Source organism: Stegostoma tigrinum, chromosome 2 (genome assembly GCF_030684315.1).
Source record: "Stegostoma tigrinum isolate sSteTig4 chromosome 2, sSteTig4.hap1, whole genome shotgun sequence".
Classification (NCBI taxonomy): Eukaryota; Metazoa; Chordata; class Chondrichthyes; order Orectolobiformes; family Stegostomatidae; genus Stegostoma; species Stegostoma tigrinum.
This window is the reverse complement of record NC_081355.1, coordinates 85,924,931-85,941,852: the sequence shown is the minus strand read 5'-3', so window position 1 is coordinate 85,941,852 and position 16,922 is coordinate 85,924,931. Positions and strand designations below refer to the sequence as shown.

Sequence of the window (16,922 nt, the reverse complement as noted above, 5' to 3'; positions counted from 1 at the left end):
ACACAGCAAGCCAAACAGCATCAGAGGAGCAGGAAGGCTGATGTTTTGGGCCTAGACCCTTTGACTTCGCAGTGGGGTTAAAATTGTTTCAGAGATAGTAGGAACTGCAGATGTTGGAGAATCTGAGATAACAAGGTGTAGAGCTGGATGAACACAGCAGGCCAAGCAGCATCAGTGGAGCAGGAAGACTGAAGTTTCGGGCCTAGACCTCGGTCCAGGCCCGAAACATCAGCTTTCCTGCTCCTCTGATGTTGCTTGGCCTGCTGTGTTCATCTAGCTCTACATTCTATAATCTAGCTTTGTTCCATTTTCTGTCATGTTAGCATCATTTGTTCAATAATTTGAGCATTATATAAATTTATTTGTGAATTAATTTCAGTGTGGTTTTCTAACTTGCGCAGACTGAATGGTGTTCATTTTTACCTCTTGATATGCCTTAAAGATTATTCATTTAATATTATAGAATTGTAATAAAGCTTCCACTCTTCGGTAAAACAACGTGTTGCCAACGTGTGCAAACCTGAAGGTTTTGAGTTCAATTTCATTTTGCACTGAGGTAATTGATCTCAGGAACAGTAGGGGCATGACAATTTACCTCAGCCCCATGGGACTGAGAAGAAGAAAATTTATAAAGTAGTTTTCGGTCTTGGTTGCAGGCAGAAGATCAGTCCAGCTCCTTGTTTCCCAATTGTGCAGCATTGTTTTCTTTAGCAAGTTCTCTAATTGGAGTTGATTTATTCAAATATTCAGTCTTGTGGAGGCTATTTGCTTCTGTTACCTTGATGGATTGGCCAATTTTGACTTGGAATCTTAGACTGAGTACAAGCAGGATATCCAATTGTGGCAGCATCACCACTAAAATACAATGTGGTCCTGGTACAATTTAAATTTTAAAACAGAGGCCACTGGACTGTGATTGGGAGCAAGGGCCATTATTAATGACTTTTTTCCCCATAGTCCCAGGACCTAGAAATGGATTTTCCTACTCCTGCTGTCAGCTAACTGAAATCAACCAACTAGGCATGGATTAAAAATGAATAAGGGACATACTACTTTGTATGACTTGAGTGCCTACATTTTTAACCCATAATATCATGTTTAATGTAACAATATTTTTCAGTCATAAGTTTCATTTGCCTGGATGATTCTTGGATTTATTATGAGATATCTGTGCCCTCTATTCCTTTTATGTTTATATTCATGTTAAGATTAACATTCCCTATCTTATGACCCTAATTTCTGTACTTCTCAGCAATTTGTCAATATGCATGCAGTTCTATCTCTGTTTTGCTTTTATAACATACATCTAGTAATGTGATTTCCCTTTTCGTCCCTTAGTTCATTCAACATGGCTGCAATAGATGCTCCTTCAAGGGCATACTATCTCTATTTTGTCTGTTTCCTCAGGTTCAGTGTCCACAATATTCTTTTGCTCTTTATCGTAAACGCTCTGAGATATCTTACTGTGTGTGTGTGTAAAGTGTTACATTGAAGTAACTAATTATTGTTTCATCCTTTTGCTTGTATTTCAATTATGATTTTTTGTTTATTTTACAATTCTAAGCAACTGTGACCAGAAGGCCAATGCACAGTATGATGCCTCGCACACAAGGTGCGTCAACACACATTTCTTCAATTTATTGCCGGAAGACAACATTATAAAGCACATAATAAATGAAAATGCACATTGTGATTGATTTGCTTCCTGAGGCACTGTATTTAGCTTTTTCTTACTTACCTCACCATTGAAGTAGCAAAATATGGTGGCCACTAACAAACCCTGTGGGGAAATAAATTTTCATAAATTAATTTAAACATAAAATATAAAATAAGATGAAGTAACAGAAATCAAAACACCAAAAGCTTGAACTTGCAAAACACCTTGAACCTTGTACATCAGCCCAAGGTATTTATTGCCCCAAAACTGCCCTGGAAGAAACACCAAAATCTCATGATATTTTGATATGTGATATTCAGAAACTTTACAATTTATCATAAAGCAAACATACTCTCTGACTTCTTTAATGGTTTCACTGTTTTCTGGCACAGCAGAGTCAAAGAATTTGTGAAACTATGTTGTCAACCTATATATTGCCAATAAGATACCAAATATGCCAGTCTGATAGTCAGTGAAAAATAAACATGCAGATGTTACTGGACAAATATACCATTTCCAATAATTTGTCGACCTAGTGGAAAATTTGAGATATTTTGTTTTTCAATAGGAAAGGCTTGATAGCAAAAACAACCTCTATTAAGGGCTAAACCATATGTACAGGCATTGGAAAATCATGGCTGCATTCTGTAGAAGAATCCACGAAAATCCTGTTTCCCCTGTAAAATAACATAGGTCTTCCCTGCTGAGAATTATCCAGGTTAAGCTCTTCAACTAATTTCTTAGCACTGTTTCCAGTTTATCTCTCTTATCTACTCCTTTCCCTGTTGCTCCTAGTTCCTACTGGGAATGGAATTTTACTGCATACAGGTAGGAATTTTTGTCATAATTTTGCTGAAGCAGGCAGTTCCATGCACAAAATGAACCAGTATCTTGAGAAAGAAGGCTGGAGTAGTAGTAAGGTGAAAATTGGGGACTGACTCTGCAGACTAAAATGGGAATCGAAAAGAAAAAGCAAGGAAAGGGAAGAGAATGTGCACTATCATGTGGAAAGGTAAGGGTTGCACTGTGGCTCAAATATGTTGCAAGATTTTAATTAAGACTAACCTAACATAAATTACACATTACTAGGGATACTTAAATTGCATTCAGTGAAATGAAGACATTTATTTAGGAAACAGTAGCATACCTGGTAATGCACAAATATGTGCATAATATAGTCATAAATTTCACCAGCAAGTCGGTTTTCTGGTCTCCAAGGGATAATGACAAACTGAATTCCCAGCAGTGGCACAAGTATTAAAGTTGCTCGAACAGCCTTCATGTACATATTGCTTTCAGTACGGTGGGTATCTCTTAGCTTTGTAACAAGGACACGGACTATGTTGAGCAAGAAGAAAAGGTTCACCTATGAACGACACGAAAACAATGTTATTACAGTCAAAAAATGAATAGCTTAATATAAATCCAGATAGCAAACTTAGATTTTGACTGAGGCTGTTTAATTGTTCATGAAAAATACACAGATTGGTTTTTTTATCTGAAGGAGATTTTACAGAAATATTTCGCTCAGTGATATTGAACTACAAAATGTGTGATACAAATGTACATGAACAGGCCGTTCATGAAACTACGAAAATATGAAGGACAGGAAAAGGCCACTAGGCCCATCCATGCTTGTCCTATCTGTTAGATCGTGCAATCTCATGTTCTACTTCCCTTAAACACTGATCATGCCAGCTCCTGAGAAAACGTCACTGAAAGCAAACAAAACAGATTTTCTCACATCGCTGACATAATCAATCAAGCTCCAGAGAACTGAAGTTATTGACAATGAACTAGTACATTAGTTCAACTAAATTACACATACACGCTTATCTAATCCTATCAGAAAAAGTTACAAATTGATCATGCTTTTGAGCGCAAGGCAATAAAAATATTAATTAGATGTAATTAAACTTAATTGTGACAATTACAGTAAAGGAAGTCTTAATTTTGTGTAACATCTTACACGATCACAGGACATTTCAGAACACTTTAAAGCTAATGAAATACTTTAAGAAGGATAGGTACTGTAGATATATGGGAAACATGGCAGCCAATTCATGTCCAGCAAGCTTCTGTGAACAGCAATCAATAATGACAGGTAATCTGTTTTGTCATATCAGTTGAGGAATTAAATATTGATCAGAGTATCAACAGTAACTCTCCCACTCTGTAAATGATGTGAGAAATTTTTACACGCCCTTGAAGGAGCAGACTGAACCTGAGCCATCTTTTGAAAGACAGTTAACATCTCCAACAATGGAGCATTCCTTCAGCATTATACTGGAGTGTCTGCTGAAGATTTGCGTGCTCAGGTCTCCAAAATGCAACTTGAAATCACAATCCTGTGAATTAGAGGCAAACTTGCTTTCAACTTAACCACAGTCAACATTATGAATAATGTATAAATTGACTCAACTGTACAGTCTGTGGAGAAGTATTTCAAAACTATCCCTCAATTAACTTACTGATTGGAATGGAACAGATGACATCCATAATGCATACACATTGTGGACAATTTTTGGGGTGAACTTGACAGACAGAATGGACCTAAAGTTGCATTAAAGCATTTTCATTGTTAATGATGAGTTACTACATTACATAAATATACCTGAATAAAATTACAATTTTAAAATGAAAATACAACTTTATTACTGAGCAAACATTGGAAGTAAATTCATTTGGATGTGGACAGGGATTTGATTCGAGATAAACCACTGATTTTGAGTGAAGCAGAAGCAAGTGGTGTGACCATTCCCACTGATCCTGTAGTCCCACCGCGATTAAACACTGCACATACAATTAACGACTAAATAGCAGGCAAATAGAAGGCCATATTGGGGAAAGTGCTGACCAGGGAACTCTCTCACTAACAGTGGTGTCAATGCATCATCTACATCAAAAAGACTGTAGAAGTTCAAGAAGGCAGCTTACCACCACCTTCTCAAGGACAGCTAGGGATGGGCAGTAAATAGTGACTCAGCCGAATTTGCCCACATCCTATGAATGAAAAAGCCAGCAATAAAGGAATGAAACTCAGTGCAAACAGCATCACTATATGTTGCAATTATACTATTAAAGACAATCAGGCAAAAAAATTAGAATTAAGAATACCTACAGTGTAGAAACTGGCCCATTAGCCCTACTGGACCATACCACCAGCCTGCACATCTCTGAACACTACAAGCAAATTAGCATGGCTAATCCACCAGCCCTGTACATCTTTGGACTGTGGGAGAAAGCCCACACAGAGAGAATGTGCAAACTCCATACAGGCAGTCACCTAAAGGTGGAACTGAACCTGGGTCCCTGGCACTGTGAGGCAGTAGTTCTAACCTCTAAACCACCATGTTGCAGCAGCAAGTGAGGGTTGGAAATGTGGTGAATTATGTGACAAATCGTATTTGGTAACAGATCATTTTTTCAAATATTTATAAAGACTACTCAGGTAGTTTAACAGTGTGGAAATTGTGCCATTTTTACAAAATTTGAATCAGCTACATTAACAAGCACAAAGATAAGTTTGTTTTTCTATTAATTTGTGGGATGTGGACATTACTGGCTAGTCAGCACTTCTTACCCATCCATTGTTGTCCTTGAGAAGGTGGTGGTGAGCTGCTCACTTGAACCGTACTGTGCATTGGCCCATAAGATATTACGACAGAGGAGCAGAAATTAGGCCATTCGGCTCTCGGAGCCTGCTCTGCCATTCAGTCATGGCTGGGAAGTTCCTCAACCCCATTATTCTGCTTTCTCCCTGTAACCCTTGTTCCCCTTGATAATCAAGAGCCTACCTATCTCAGTCTTAAATGCACTCAATGATCTGGCCTCCACAGCCTTCTGTGGCAGTGAATTCCATAGATTCACCACTCTCTCGTTGAAGTAGTTTCTCCTTATCTCCACTCTAAAAGGTCTTCCTTTTACTCTAAGGCTGTGCCCTTGGGTCCTAGACTGTCCTACCAATGGAAGCATATTCTCAACATCAACTTTGTCAAGGCCACTCAGCATTCTAAAAGTTTCAATTAGATCCCTCCTCATCCTTCTAAAATCCAATGAGTATAGTCCCAGAGCCCTCAAACGTTCCTCAGTGTTAAGCTTTCCATTCCTGGTACCATTCTCGTGAACTTCCTCTGAACCCACTCCAGGGCTAGTACATCCTTCCTGAGAAATGGGATCCAAAAACTGCATGAAATATTCCAAATGTGGTCTGACCAGAGCCTTATAAAGCCTCAGTAGTACGTCCCTATTTTTATTTTCAAGTCCTCTCAAAATAAATATCAAAGTTGCTTTCGCCTTCCTGACTACTGACTCAACCTGCAAGTTTACCTTGAGAGAATCCTGGACTAGAACTCTCAATTCTCTTTGCACTTCAGACTTCTGAATTTACTCCCCATTTAGAAAATAGTCCATGCTGTTATCCTTCTTACCAAAGTGCATGACCTCACATTTTCCCACATTGTACTCCATCTGCCACTTCTTTGCCCACTCTTCTGACCTGCCCAAACCCTTCTGCAGCCTTGCCACCTCCTCAGTACTACTTGTCCTTCCACCTACCTCAGTATCATCAGCAAACTTAGCCAGAATGCCCACAGTTCCTTCATTGAGAACATTAATGTAAAGTGAAAAGTTGTGGTTCCAGCACCGATCTTTGCGGAACTCCACTTGTCACCAGCTGCCATTCTGAAAAAGATCCCTTTTACCCCACTCTCTGCTTTCTGCAAGGCAGTCAATCTTTTATCCATGCTCGCTCCTTGCCTCCAACACTATGGTCCCTTATCTTACTCAGCAGCCTTCTGTGTGGCACCTTGTCAAAGGCCTTTTTGAAGTCCAGGGAGATAACATCCATTGGCTCTGCTTGGTCTACCCTGCCCGTTACTTCCTCAAAGAATTCTAACAGATTTATCAGGCATGACCTGTCCTTGAAACCATGCTGACATTGCCCTATTTTACTATACACTTCCAAATATTCAGCAATCTCATCCTTTACAATGGACTCCAAACTCTTACCCACTGAGGATAGGCTAAAAGGCCTGTAATTTTTCCATTACAGGTGGAAGTGGTCGTGTGTTTGGAAGGTGCTGTCTGAGGATCCTTGGCGAATTTCAGCAGTGCATTTTGGAGGTAGTACCCGCTGCTGCTAGGGAGTGTCTGTGGTGGAGGGAGTGGATGCTTGTGGATGTAATGCCAATCAAGTGGGCTCCTTTGTCCGGGGTGTTGTCAAGCTTCATGAGTATTGTTGGGGCTGCAGTCATCCAGTCAAGTGGGGAGTATTCCACCAGGCCTCTGACTCGTACATCGTAGATGGCAGACAGGCTTTTAGAAGTCAGGAGGTGAGTTACTCGCCACGGAATTCCTAGCTTCTGGCCTGCTCTTTTAGGCACTTTGTTTATGTGGTGAGTCCAGTTGAGTTTCTGGCCAATGACAACAGCCAGGGTACTGATAGTAGGGGACTCCGTGATGGTAACACCATTGAATGTCAAGGGACGATGGTTAGTTTTTCTCTTATTGGTGATGGTCATAGCCTGGCATTTGTGTGGAACAAATGTCACTTGCCGCTTGTCAGCCCAAGCCTGGATATTGTCCATATCTTGTCGCATGTGAACATGGACTGCTTCCGTATCTAAGGAATCATGAATAGTGCTGAATGTTGTGCAATCATTGGTTAACATCCCCAATTCTGACCTTATGACGGAGAGAAGGCCATTGATGAAGCAGCTGAAGATGGGTGGGCCTAGGACACTACCCTGAGGAACTCCTGCAGAGATGTCCTGGAACTGAGATGATTGACCTCTCACAGCCATGACCATCTTCCTATGTGTCAGGTATGACTCCTACCACCGGAGAGTTTGCCCCCTAACACAGATTGATTCCAGTTTTGCTAGGGTTCCTTGATGCCACACTCAGTTGAATGCTCTCTTGATGTAAAGCGTCACTCTCGCCTCACCTCTGGAATTCAGCTCTTTTATCCATGTTTGAACCAAGACTGTAATGAGATCAGGAGCTGAGTGGCCCAAATGGAACACAAACTGGGCGTCACAGAGCAGGTTATATCTGAGCATGTGCTGCTGGATAGCACTGTGGCTGACACGTTCCATCACTTTACTGATGACTGAGAGGAGATGATGGGGCGATAACTGGCCAGGTTGGATTTGTCCTGTTTTTTTGTGTATTAGACGCACTTGGGCATTTTTCCACATTGTTGGGTAGATACCATTGTTATATCTATACAGGAACAGCTTGGCTGGGGAAGTGGCAAGTTCTGGAGCACAAGTCTTCGGTACAATTACTGGAATGTTGTTAGGGCCCATAGCTTTTGCAGTCTTCAGTGTACCCAGAAAGAAAGGAATTGACTGGAGACTGGTGTCTGTGATGCTGGGGACCACTGGAGGAGGCCGAGATGGACAATCCACTTGGTACTTCTAGCTGAAGATTGCTGCGAATGCTTCAGCTGTATCTTTTGCACTGATGTGCTGGGATCTTCCATCACTGAGGATGGGGGTATCTGTGGAGCCTCCTCCTCCAGTGAGTTGTTTAATTGTCCACCATCATTCACAAACAGATGTGGCAGGACTGCAGAGCTTGGATCTGATCCGTTAGTTGTGGGATCGCTTAGCTCTGTCTATCACTTGCGGCTTTCACTGTTTGGCGTGGAAGTATTCCTGTTTGGTGGCTTCACCAGGATGACACCTTATCTTCGGGTATGCCTAGTGCTGCTCCTGGCATGCCCTCCTGCACTCTTCATTGAGCCAGGGTTGATCCCCTAGCTTGATGGTAATGGTTGCATGGGGATATACTGGGATTTTTTAAAATCTGTACTAACAGTTTGATATAGAATGATGCAATAGAACCCACAATCCGAAAATGTGCAGGTTAGGTGGATTGCCAATAGTGTTCAGGGATGTGTAGATTAAGGGGATGGGTCTGGGTGGGATGCTGTGAGTGTCGGTGTGGGCTTATTGGGTCAAAGGGCCTGTTTCCACACTGTAGGGATTCTATGATTCTATGAATCCTGAACAAACCTTATCCCCTGAATGCATTATACTTTTATTGCAGAATATTTTGATTTCATTGTATTTGTGGAAAATTGAGAATTCCAGCTCACTCATGGCAGAGGCTGAATTGAGAAAGTGTGTGTGTTGTTATTTAAAAAATAAATAGTTTCAGAAATACAAACATTGATGTTAATATTCCTTTTCCAGAAAATAGGAGAATAGCATTAATCTGTAATTAAACTATAGGAACCTGTGGCTTGGAAGCATACGATCCCTAATAATTAGGTTCAGTCATTAGCAGTGGGAAAAACACAGCCATTCTCCTGCTTTTCATCAAAAGCAATTTTACAATTTGCTGAATCAAAATATAAAAAGAAGTCATGCATTACAGGAGGGTTAGGATTTCACTAGAGAGGGTATAGAAGAGATTTATAAGTATTTTGCTTGGAATAGAGAATTTTAGTATTGACAAAAAATTGGAAAGGCTAGAATTGTATTTTTGAAACAGAACAGGCTAAGGAAGGCGTAAATATGATGTACAAAATTGTGAGGGATATAAATACATTGATAGGAAGGATCTAGGTAGAATGGATAAGAAGGATCTATTTCCCATTGGATAAAAACTAACAGGCGTAAATTTGAACTTATTTATGGAAGGAGTTGGAATAATTTTTTTACAACACAGCAAGTTGTGGGGTCTGGAAGTCACTGTCTGAAAGGGTGATGAAACCAGATATCACATTTAAACTAAATACATTTGAATAGGTACTTGAAGTTCTGTAAAGAGCAGGGTTGTGGATCAAGGGGTGGAAGAAGATATTTGGCTTGAGAACTGTTTTCACCCCATACACATAGTGGACTGAATGGAAAAGAGTAAAGCTGAGCCATTCTTTTACAGACTGGAGGAAGTTTTGTAGTGGTCGTATTGTAGGCTTTGGTGTTAGGGCCTTTGCATTTATTGATAATATACTAATGATCTAGACCTTGGTGTACAGGATACAATTTCAAAATTTGCAGATGGTATGACGCTCAGAATTACTGTGAAGTGTAAGGAGGATATTGTAGAATTTCAAAGCACATAGGCAGGTTGTGAAACAGGCACACAAGTGGCAGATTATATTGAGTTCATAGAAAAGTGAATTCATTTGTTGAACAATGCAAAGAGACAATATAAAATAAAGGGGTTGCAGAAGCAGAGTATTGTGGATGTATTTGTACATAAATTATTGAAAGTGGAAGGAAAAGTTGAGAGGGCACCAGTTGGAGTCATACTTGCACATCAGAAGATAACCGTGGTTATTAGAGGTCAGTCATCTCAGCTCCAGAACATCTCTGCAGGAATTCCTTAGGGTAGTGTCCGAGGCCCGGGCATCTTCAGCTGCTTCATCAATGAACTTGCCGATGATTTCACAACATTCAGCACCATTCACAATTCCTCAGATACTGAAGCAGTCCATGTTCAAATGCAACAAGATGTGGACAATATCCAGGTTTGGGCTGACAAGTGGCAGGTAACATTTGTGCCTCACGAATATCAAGCACTGACCATCTCCAATAAGAAACAATCTAGCCATTGCCTCTTGACATTCAACGATATTACCATCACTGAATCCCAGACATCAACATCCTGGAACTTACCATTGGCCAGAAACCTAACTAGATTCACCACATAAACAAAATGACTGCAAGAGCAGGTCAGAGGCTAGGAATACAGTGATGAGTAGCTCACCTCCTGACTCCCCTTAGCCTACACATCTACAAGGCACAAGTAAAAAATGTGACAGAATACTTCCCTTTTGCCTGGATGGGTGCATCTCCAAAAACACTCAAGAAACTTGATGCCATCCAGGACGAAGCAGCATTCTTGATTGGCATCACACCCACAAACACCCATTCCCTCCATCACTGATGCTCAGTAGCAGATGCTATCTACAGAAGCAATGCATAAATTCACCAAAGATCCTTAGACAGCGCCTTCCAAATCTATGACCACTTTCATCCAAGGGCAAGGGAAGTAGTTACATGGAAACACTACCACTTGCACTTTCCCCTCCAGGCCATTCACCACCTGTCTTGCAAAATAACCCAAACCACATAGGCTGCAGTAGTGCAAGATGGCAGGTTGCCATCACCTTCTTGATGGCAACTAGGGATGGGCAATAACTGCTGGCCAGCCAGCAACACCCACGTCCCATGAATGATTAACAGAAAATCAAGCTTATAGCATCCTACTACAGGGACATAGAGTACAAATACAAGCAAGCTATGTTAATCATGTATAAAATACTGGTTTGCCCTCAAATAAAGTATTGTCACTAGTTAATAGCACCACATTAGGAAGAATGCAAAGGCATTACGGTGGTTACAGAAAACAGTCACAAGAATACTTCCATGCATGAGGAACCACAGTTACATACAAAAATTGGAGAATTTGCGATTGCTGTCTTTGACAAAGAGAAGAGATAGTTCTGTCAAAATATTTAGATCAATATTCTAAAATGCTCTTGCTGTTTTATACATATTCTTGTTACCCACGCAGAATTTTTGAGACCATCCAAACCCATTTCCTATAAAACCCATGCAAGCCAGCACAGAGACAAAAGGTTCTTGCGAGTTTAAGTTGAATTCGAACACAAGACTCCAAAAAGGGGCAAATACAACAATGGAATTTAAATTTCTGGCAGGATGCTTCAACAGCTGGCAGCTCACATTGACAAATTCAAGTACACAACGCTTATGATTTTCCATCTAAAGATTGAGAATTGAAGGAAACAAATGCCTGGATTTCTGACAGACACTGCCAGTCAGTAAGGATTCATGCCAGTTACATGTACTTGTAAATGATCCTTAAAATACTAACGCTGTGCACTTCCAAAATGTGTTGGAACAGGCAATAGGCAGCAGCCATGAAGGTTACAATTACTTTTTTTATTTCAAAATAAAATGAACTTTTAATGAAATTGTCAAGCATCACATCTTCCTTTAATGTCATGCCTATTCTTCATTGCACAACCCAGTTCATTGAATCAGCTGGATTGAAAGTACTATTAAATTGATAACGCATCTTATTAAAAAAAAACAAAAGGCCTGCAGATGCTGGAAATCAGAAACAAAAACAGAAATTGCTTGAAAAGCTTAGCAAGTCTGGCAGCCTCCATGGAGAGAAATCAGAGCTAATGTTTCAGGTCCTGTGATCCTCAGAGCTAAATGCATTTTATTTTACTCTCTTGGTCAGCCTGCTTTCTTTTTCAATTTAAAATACATTACTGTCATTCATCAGAAAGAGTATCATGGATATTTGAGGAAACAGATAAATTGGCCTTGAAAATGCACAATATTTCTGTGCACTCCACCATAATTTTGAGCAAGTCAACTGGAAAGGACAAAAGCGAATCCAAGACCTGGCTATCTGGCTCATATAGTGTGCCTGATAGTTAATTAACCTACGCTGGGTCAAGTCTCTGCTCCTTCCAAATATAGGCTTTGGTTTGAGGGGAAAGAGGACAGGCAAGGAGTTCCCTAAATGAGCAAGTAGACTCCATGGCAAGACCAGTTCCCAGATATTCCAGCTTACTGTCAAAGGAGGCACTACAGATGCAAATTCGGAGGAAACTGCCCTGGAAATTAGTATTTCCATGATTTTTAGATCATAATTTTTAAGATAAAAATCAATTAAAAAAACAGTTCTGGTTCAAGATCCACATGTAGTTGTTGTTGTGTTATGATGTTGATGTTGCTTTATCAAAATAATTACTTAGCAATGCAAATAACATATTGAATCAGGTTCGGTGGTTGGTGATAAAGGGATGTGCTTGCCTGAGACTTAGAGAAGAGCTAGTCATAAAAGTTTAGTGGGCTATGTAGTACTGATTTCCTCTACTCTGATGTAAATTTGAAACTGGTGCTATATTTGAAATTGAACTTTATAGGGCCCCAGGTGGCAGGCAGTGGGTTAAAATTGAGCAACATTATCCCTTACAGGGACATCATTTCTCATACAAAAACAGAAATTGCTGGAAAATCTCAGCAGGTCCGACTGTATGAGAGGGGAGAAATCAGGGTTAACGTTTCAGGTCCAGTGACCCTTCTACATACAGAAGATGGGATGGGGGTGCTGTGTAAGGAGAGAGTAAACCATAGCTAGGGAAAGATCCCAAAGAGAGGGAAAAGTAGTTGGACAGACAAAGGAGTGTTTAAAGGTCAGTTTGGGGGAAGGCATAGCTGCTAATGAGGACAACTAGTGATGGACAATAGGCTGCGCATCATAGCAGCCCATGTGATGCCACGATGTGTGGGGGCTGATGGTTAATATGGGAAAAGGTAGTCCAGCCCTAAAATTGTTGTGCTTGGTATTAAACCCAGGACCTAGAAAAAGGCTTCAGAAAAGAAACAAAAAGAAGGCATGAAGGATCACATTATGCAACAACTCAGAAATACCCAAGACCCTTTGGAACCATCCTACTCTACCTTTTCCCTCTAACCCCACCCCCTCTCCCACCCCCACCTCCTGTCATACTTTTACAATGCCTGCTGACCTTCCGCTCTGAAAAGAACAGAAGATTTAGGGCTTAAGAACCTTTCCCCATGCTTCCCTCACCCCCACACACCGAGCCTTGGCATCTCATGGACTACTACCACACACTACCCATTCTTAGCCACTAACTGTTCCCATTAGCAGCTATTCATTTCCCAAATTGACCTTTAACTACTCCTTTGTCTGCCCACTGTCCTTTTTTTCTCTTTGGGCTCTATCTATTGTTCACTCTCCCGGCCCTCCCCATCTTCTGTATAATCATCATCCTTTTCCTAGCTGCCATCAGTTCCCTAGAAAAGTCAGCTGGACCCAAAACGTTAATTCTAACTTCTCTGCACAGTTACTGCCAAACATGCTTAATTTTTCCACCAATGTCTGCTTCTGTTTCAGATTTCCAGCATTCACAGTTCTATCGAGGTTTTACACCATTTCTGATGACTGCTCACCTGTCCCTGCTGTAATATTACTTACAGTGGGGGTGGCATCAAAAGCTCACCCATCCATTAGCTAATTGTGGCCCATATTTAATGTCCATTTCAGGGTGTCCTCTTTCCACAGCTCTCTAGCCTGCTAAGTTTCACTGGACGAGGTGGTAACAGTTGGGTCTGCTTCCTTTTTGGACTCCCAGGATTCATCAGAGGTGTCATCTAAGGAATTTCCCCATACATTTCTCTTCACCACTGCCTTATTCAACTTGATGCCCCCAAAACCACTCCCCCTCACACCACTGACCACGGCCTGTCAACCTAGCTTTGACGTGAAATACAGCCAGTGGGGCCTGGCAACATTGCAGGCAGCGGGCAAGCTGGTCAGATGTTCAGAGTGAAAAATTCTTCCAGATCACAAAGCAAGGAGAATGTGTCAAAGATTTCAATTCACATTTGAGGATATTTTACAGAAAGCGGCATCAAACATGATTACAATAGGAGCTGAAATATCATAAACAGACTTAAAGATATTATTTTTAAAATGATGGAATTTTAAAATGTTCTTCTGAGTGAATGACCTTCCGCAATAAGAAAATTAGTTTTTCATAGTCAGCATAATTGCTCAGTAATTGTAACAGTGTGTGGTTAAAACTTACAGCTTACTCAACAAGGGCTCATCATTTCAAATAGTTTTTCCAGTGAATGTAATGTGTTAATATTGAACTTTTTATAAATCACTAATTCAATGTTGATATACATCAACAAAGATTGCAACTGTGCACACCACATCGCTATGTATGGGCACCACAAGTTACTGCCAATTTTATTCCATCAGTTGAGAATGCTGACAGTTTCCCCTCCATTACAATTACAAATTATGGGGTATTAACGTATTAAGAGATGGAGTACTTCTTGGAAATTGTTCATAATTGTAGCTGACTAAAAAGTTCTCATACTGTGGCTGCACAATCGTATATTAGCTGTTCAGCTGAATTCCTTACCAACAGAGCTGCAACAATTGGAGCATGTACTATGTAAAGCAGATGTGTTTCAACACTTATCCAGCAACTGCAAGAAATGGAAAGGTAAAAATGAAATGCATAAAAGTAGTTATACATGTACATTCATACCTTAAATCCTAGTGAAATTAAAAATAACATTTCCAAAATTCTGATCTTTGTGAATGTGCGTGGCAGTACCAATAGAACACATAACATGTTATGCATTTACACAATATTTTTGCTTCATTGTCATTCATCAACAAATGCTATTTTTGAATAGTTTAATTCCAGCTTTGATATAGTCATTCTCATACCAATTCCATGCAACATAACAGTGGGAGTGTGATAGTGTCAGTGGTAGTGTTGTTAGCACTGTTGTCTTTGTCTCACAAAGTCATGAGATTGAATCCTGCTTTCCAGTCCATGTCAGGTTGTGACATCCAGTTATGAAGTGGGTAAAACAGATGGCACCAAGTGCCCATTATTAAGCATCCTACCCTGTTTACAACCTTGGAGTCATTTGTAACCCAGAGATGAGGTTCCAACAATGTATGTGCACTATCACTAAGCAAGCTCATTTCTACCCTAGTAATGTCATCTGACATTCCCATGCCCCAGCTCGTCTTACAGATGGAGTCCAGCTCAATCACAACTTTATGTTTTATAAATAAATTTGACTATCACACTCATGGCCAACCTCCCATGTTCTACCCTTTTGAACTCAAAACCCTGCTGTCCATGTCTTATCATGCACCAAGCCCTGATCACCGATCATCCCCAAATATGCTAACTTACATTGGGCCCTGGTGAAGCAATAACTTCTGGCCAAATTTTGCTTCCTTGTTTTATATTCCCTTCAAGTTCTTCTTGCCCTTCTGACACCTTCTCTGGACTCAAAACGATCCACAGTATTCATCTAAAACTAATTCTTCTGCATCCCCAAATTTAACTGAACTGTTATTGGTGGTTGTATTTTCAGATATCTACAGGGTGGGGGGAAGTTCCGGACATTCACTTTTACAACTCTTTATCTTTCTTTAAGACATTCCTTAAAACCTAATTCTTTGAACAATCTTTTGGCAACCTGTCCTCGTTTCATGTTATGTGGCTTAGTGCCAAATTTTACTTGATAAATCTCTTCTGAAGGGCTTTGGGACATTTTATTATGCCAATGGCACTTCATAGATATGAGTTTATGTTGCAGTAAGTACTGTGATGAAACTAGTAATGATTGCTTAGTGAGGTTAATGGTAAATTGATCCAAGGAGAATCAGCTTTTGTTTCAAGTAGCCCTTGACCACCTGGAAAACTTATTGAAAATAATTTTATTTTCTTTAGCTTGATGTGAGTCTGTGACTTTCCTTTTCCTTTCAGTATGAATTCTATGACCACCATCCTCAATAGTTAAATCACTGTTAATATCTTGGGAGTTACTACTGACCAGAAACTAACTGGACATGCCATATGTACACTATGGCTGCAAGAGTAAGTCAGAGGCTAGGAATCCTGCAGAAAGTAACTCACCAACTGACTCCCCAAAGCCAGTCAACCATTTACAAGGCACAAGCCAGAGATAGAATAGAGTACTTTCTCAGTTTCCTGGATAAGTGCAACCCCAAAAATATTAAAGAAGCTTGACACCATTCAGAACGAAGGAGCCCATTTGATTTGCACCATGTCCACAAACATTCACCCCGCCCCCACCAATATTTCAGAAGCAATATCATCTACTAGATATACTGCCGGAATTTTCCAAGGCTCCATTGACAGTACCAAACCCAGGTTCATGGCCCTCTAGAAGGAAAAGGATAGCAGATACATGGGAACACCTCACCTGAAAGGGCTCTTCCAAACAACTCACCATCCAGACTTGGAAATATATCAATGCTCTTTCAGTGTTTCTGGGTGAATAAAACACACTATCCTGTCACTAGATTTTGAGATAGGGCCAAATATGTATTTGCACATTAGTGCAATGTGCAGCAGTACTGACCCATTACACTTTAACTAAAGCAATGATACTCTGAAATTTCAACATGAGTGTGCCTGTAAGTAGAGGGATATGGTAATTCAGCACTGTATTTTATCTGTGAAGGATCTACATATAATAAAAATACCAGAATATGGCAAACTATCTTAAATTGTAGCGATATTTTCACTGGTCTCTATTGTACCAGATTAGAAATTCTGTAAACTCCCTGGTGAATCCAACATCGTAATTAAAATTCTCATTTAGTTCAGCCCGCCAAATCACAAATATGGATAAACAAACCATGGATTAAATTAACATTTATTCACACTTCAGTG

General features: G+C 40.2%; 1 protein-coding gene across 3 annotated transcripts in view; it reads right to left on the bottom strand.

Moving 5' to 3' along the window:
- Positions 1 to 16,922, bottom strand: part of calcr (calcitonin receptor) — a 288,663-nt gene that overhangs the window by 11,437 nt on the left and 260,304 nt on the right. For all 3 annotated transcript variants that reach the window (XM_059655195.1, XM_048523649.2, XM_048523658.2), the window contains 3 exons: positions 14,616 to 14,682; positions 2,805 to 3,023; positions 1,739 to 1,780 (listed from right to left, as the gene is read on the bottom strand). In XM_059655195.1, the coding sequence (XP_059511178.1) occupies positions 1,739 to 1,780; positions 2,805 to 3,023; positions 14,616 to 14,682 (328 nt within the window). The remainder of the gene's footprint in view (positions 1 to 1,738; positions 1,781 to 2,804; positions 3,024 to 14,615; positions 14,683 to 16,922) is intronic.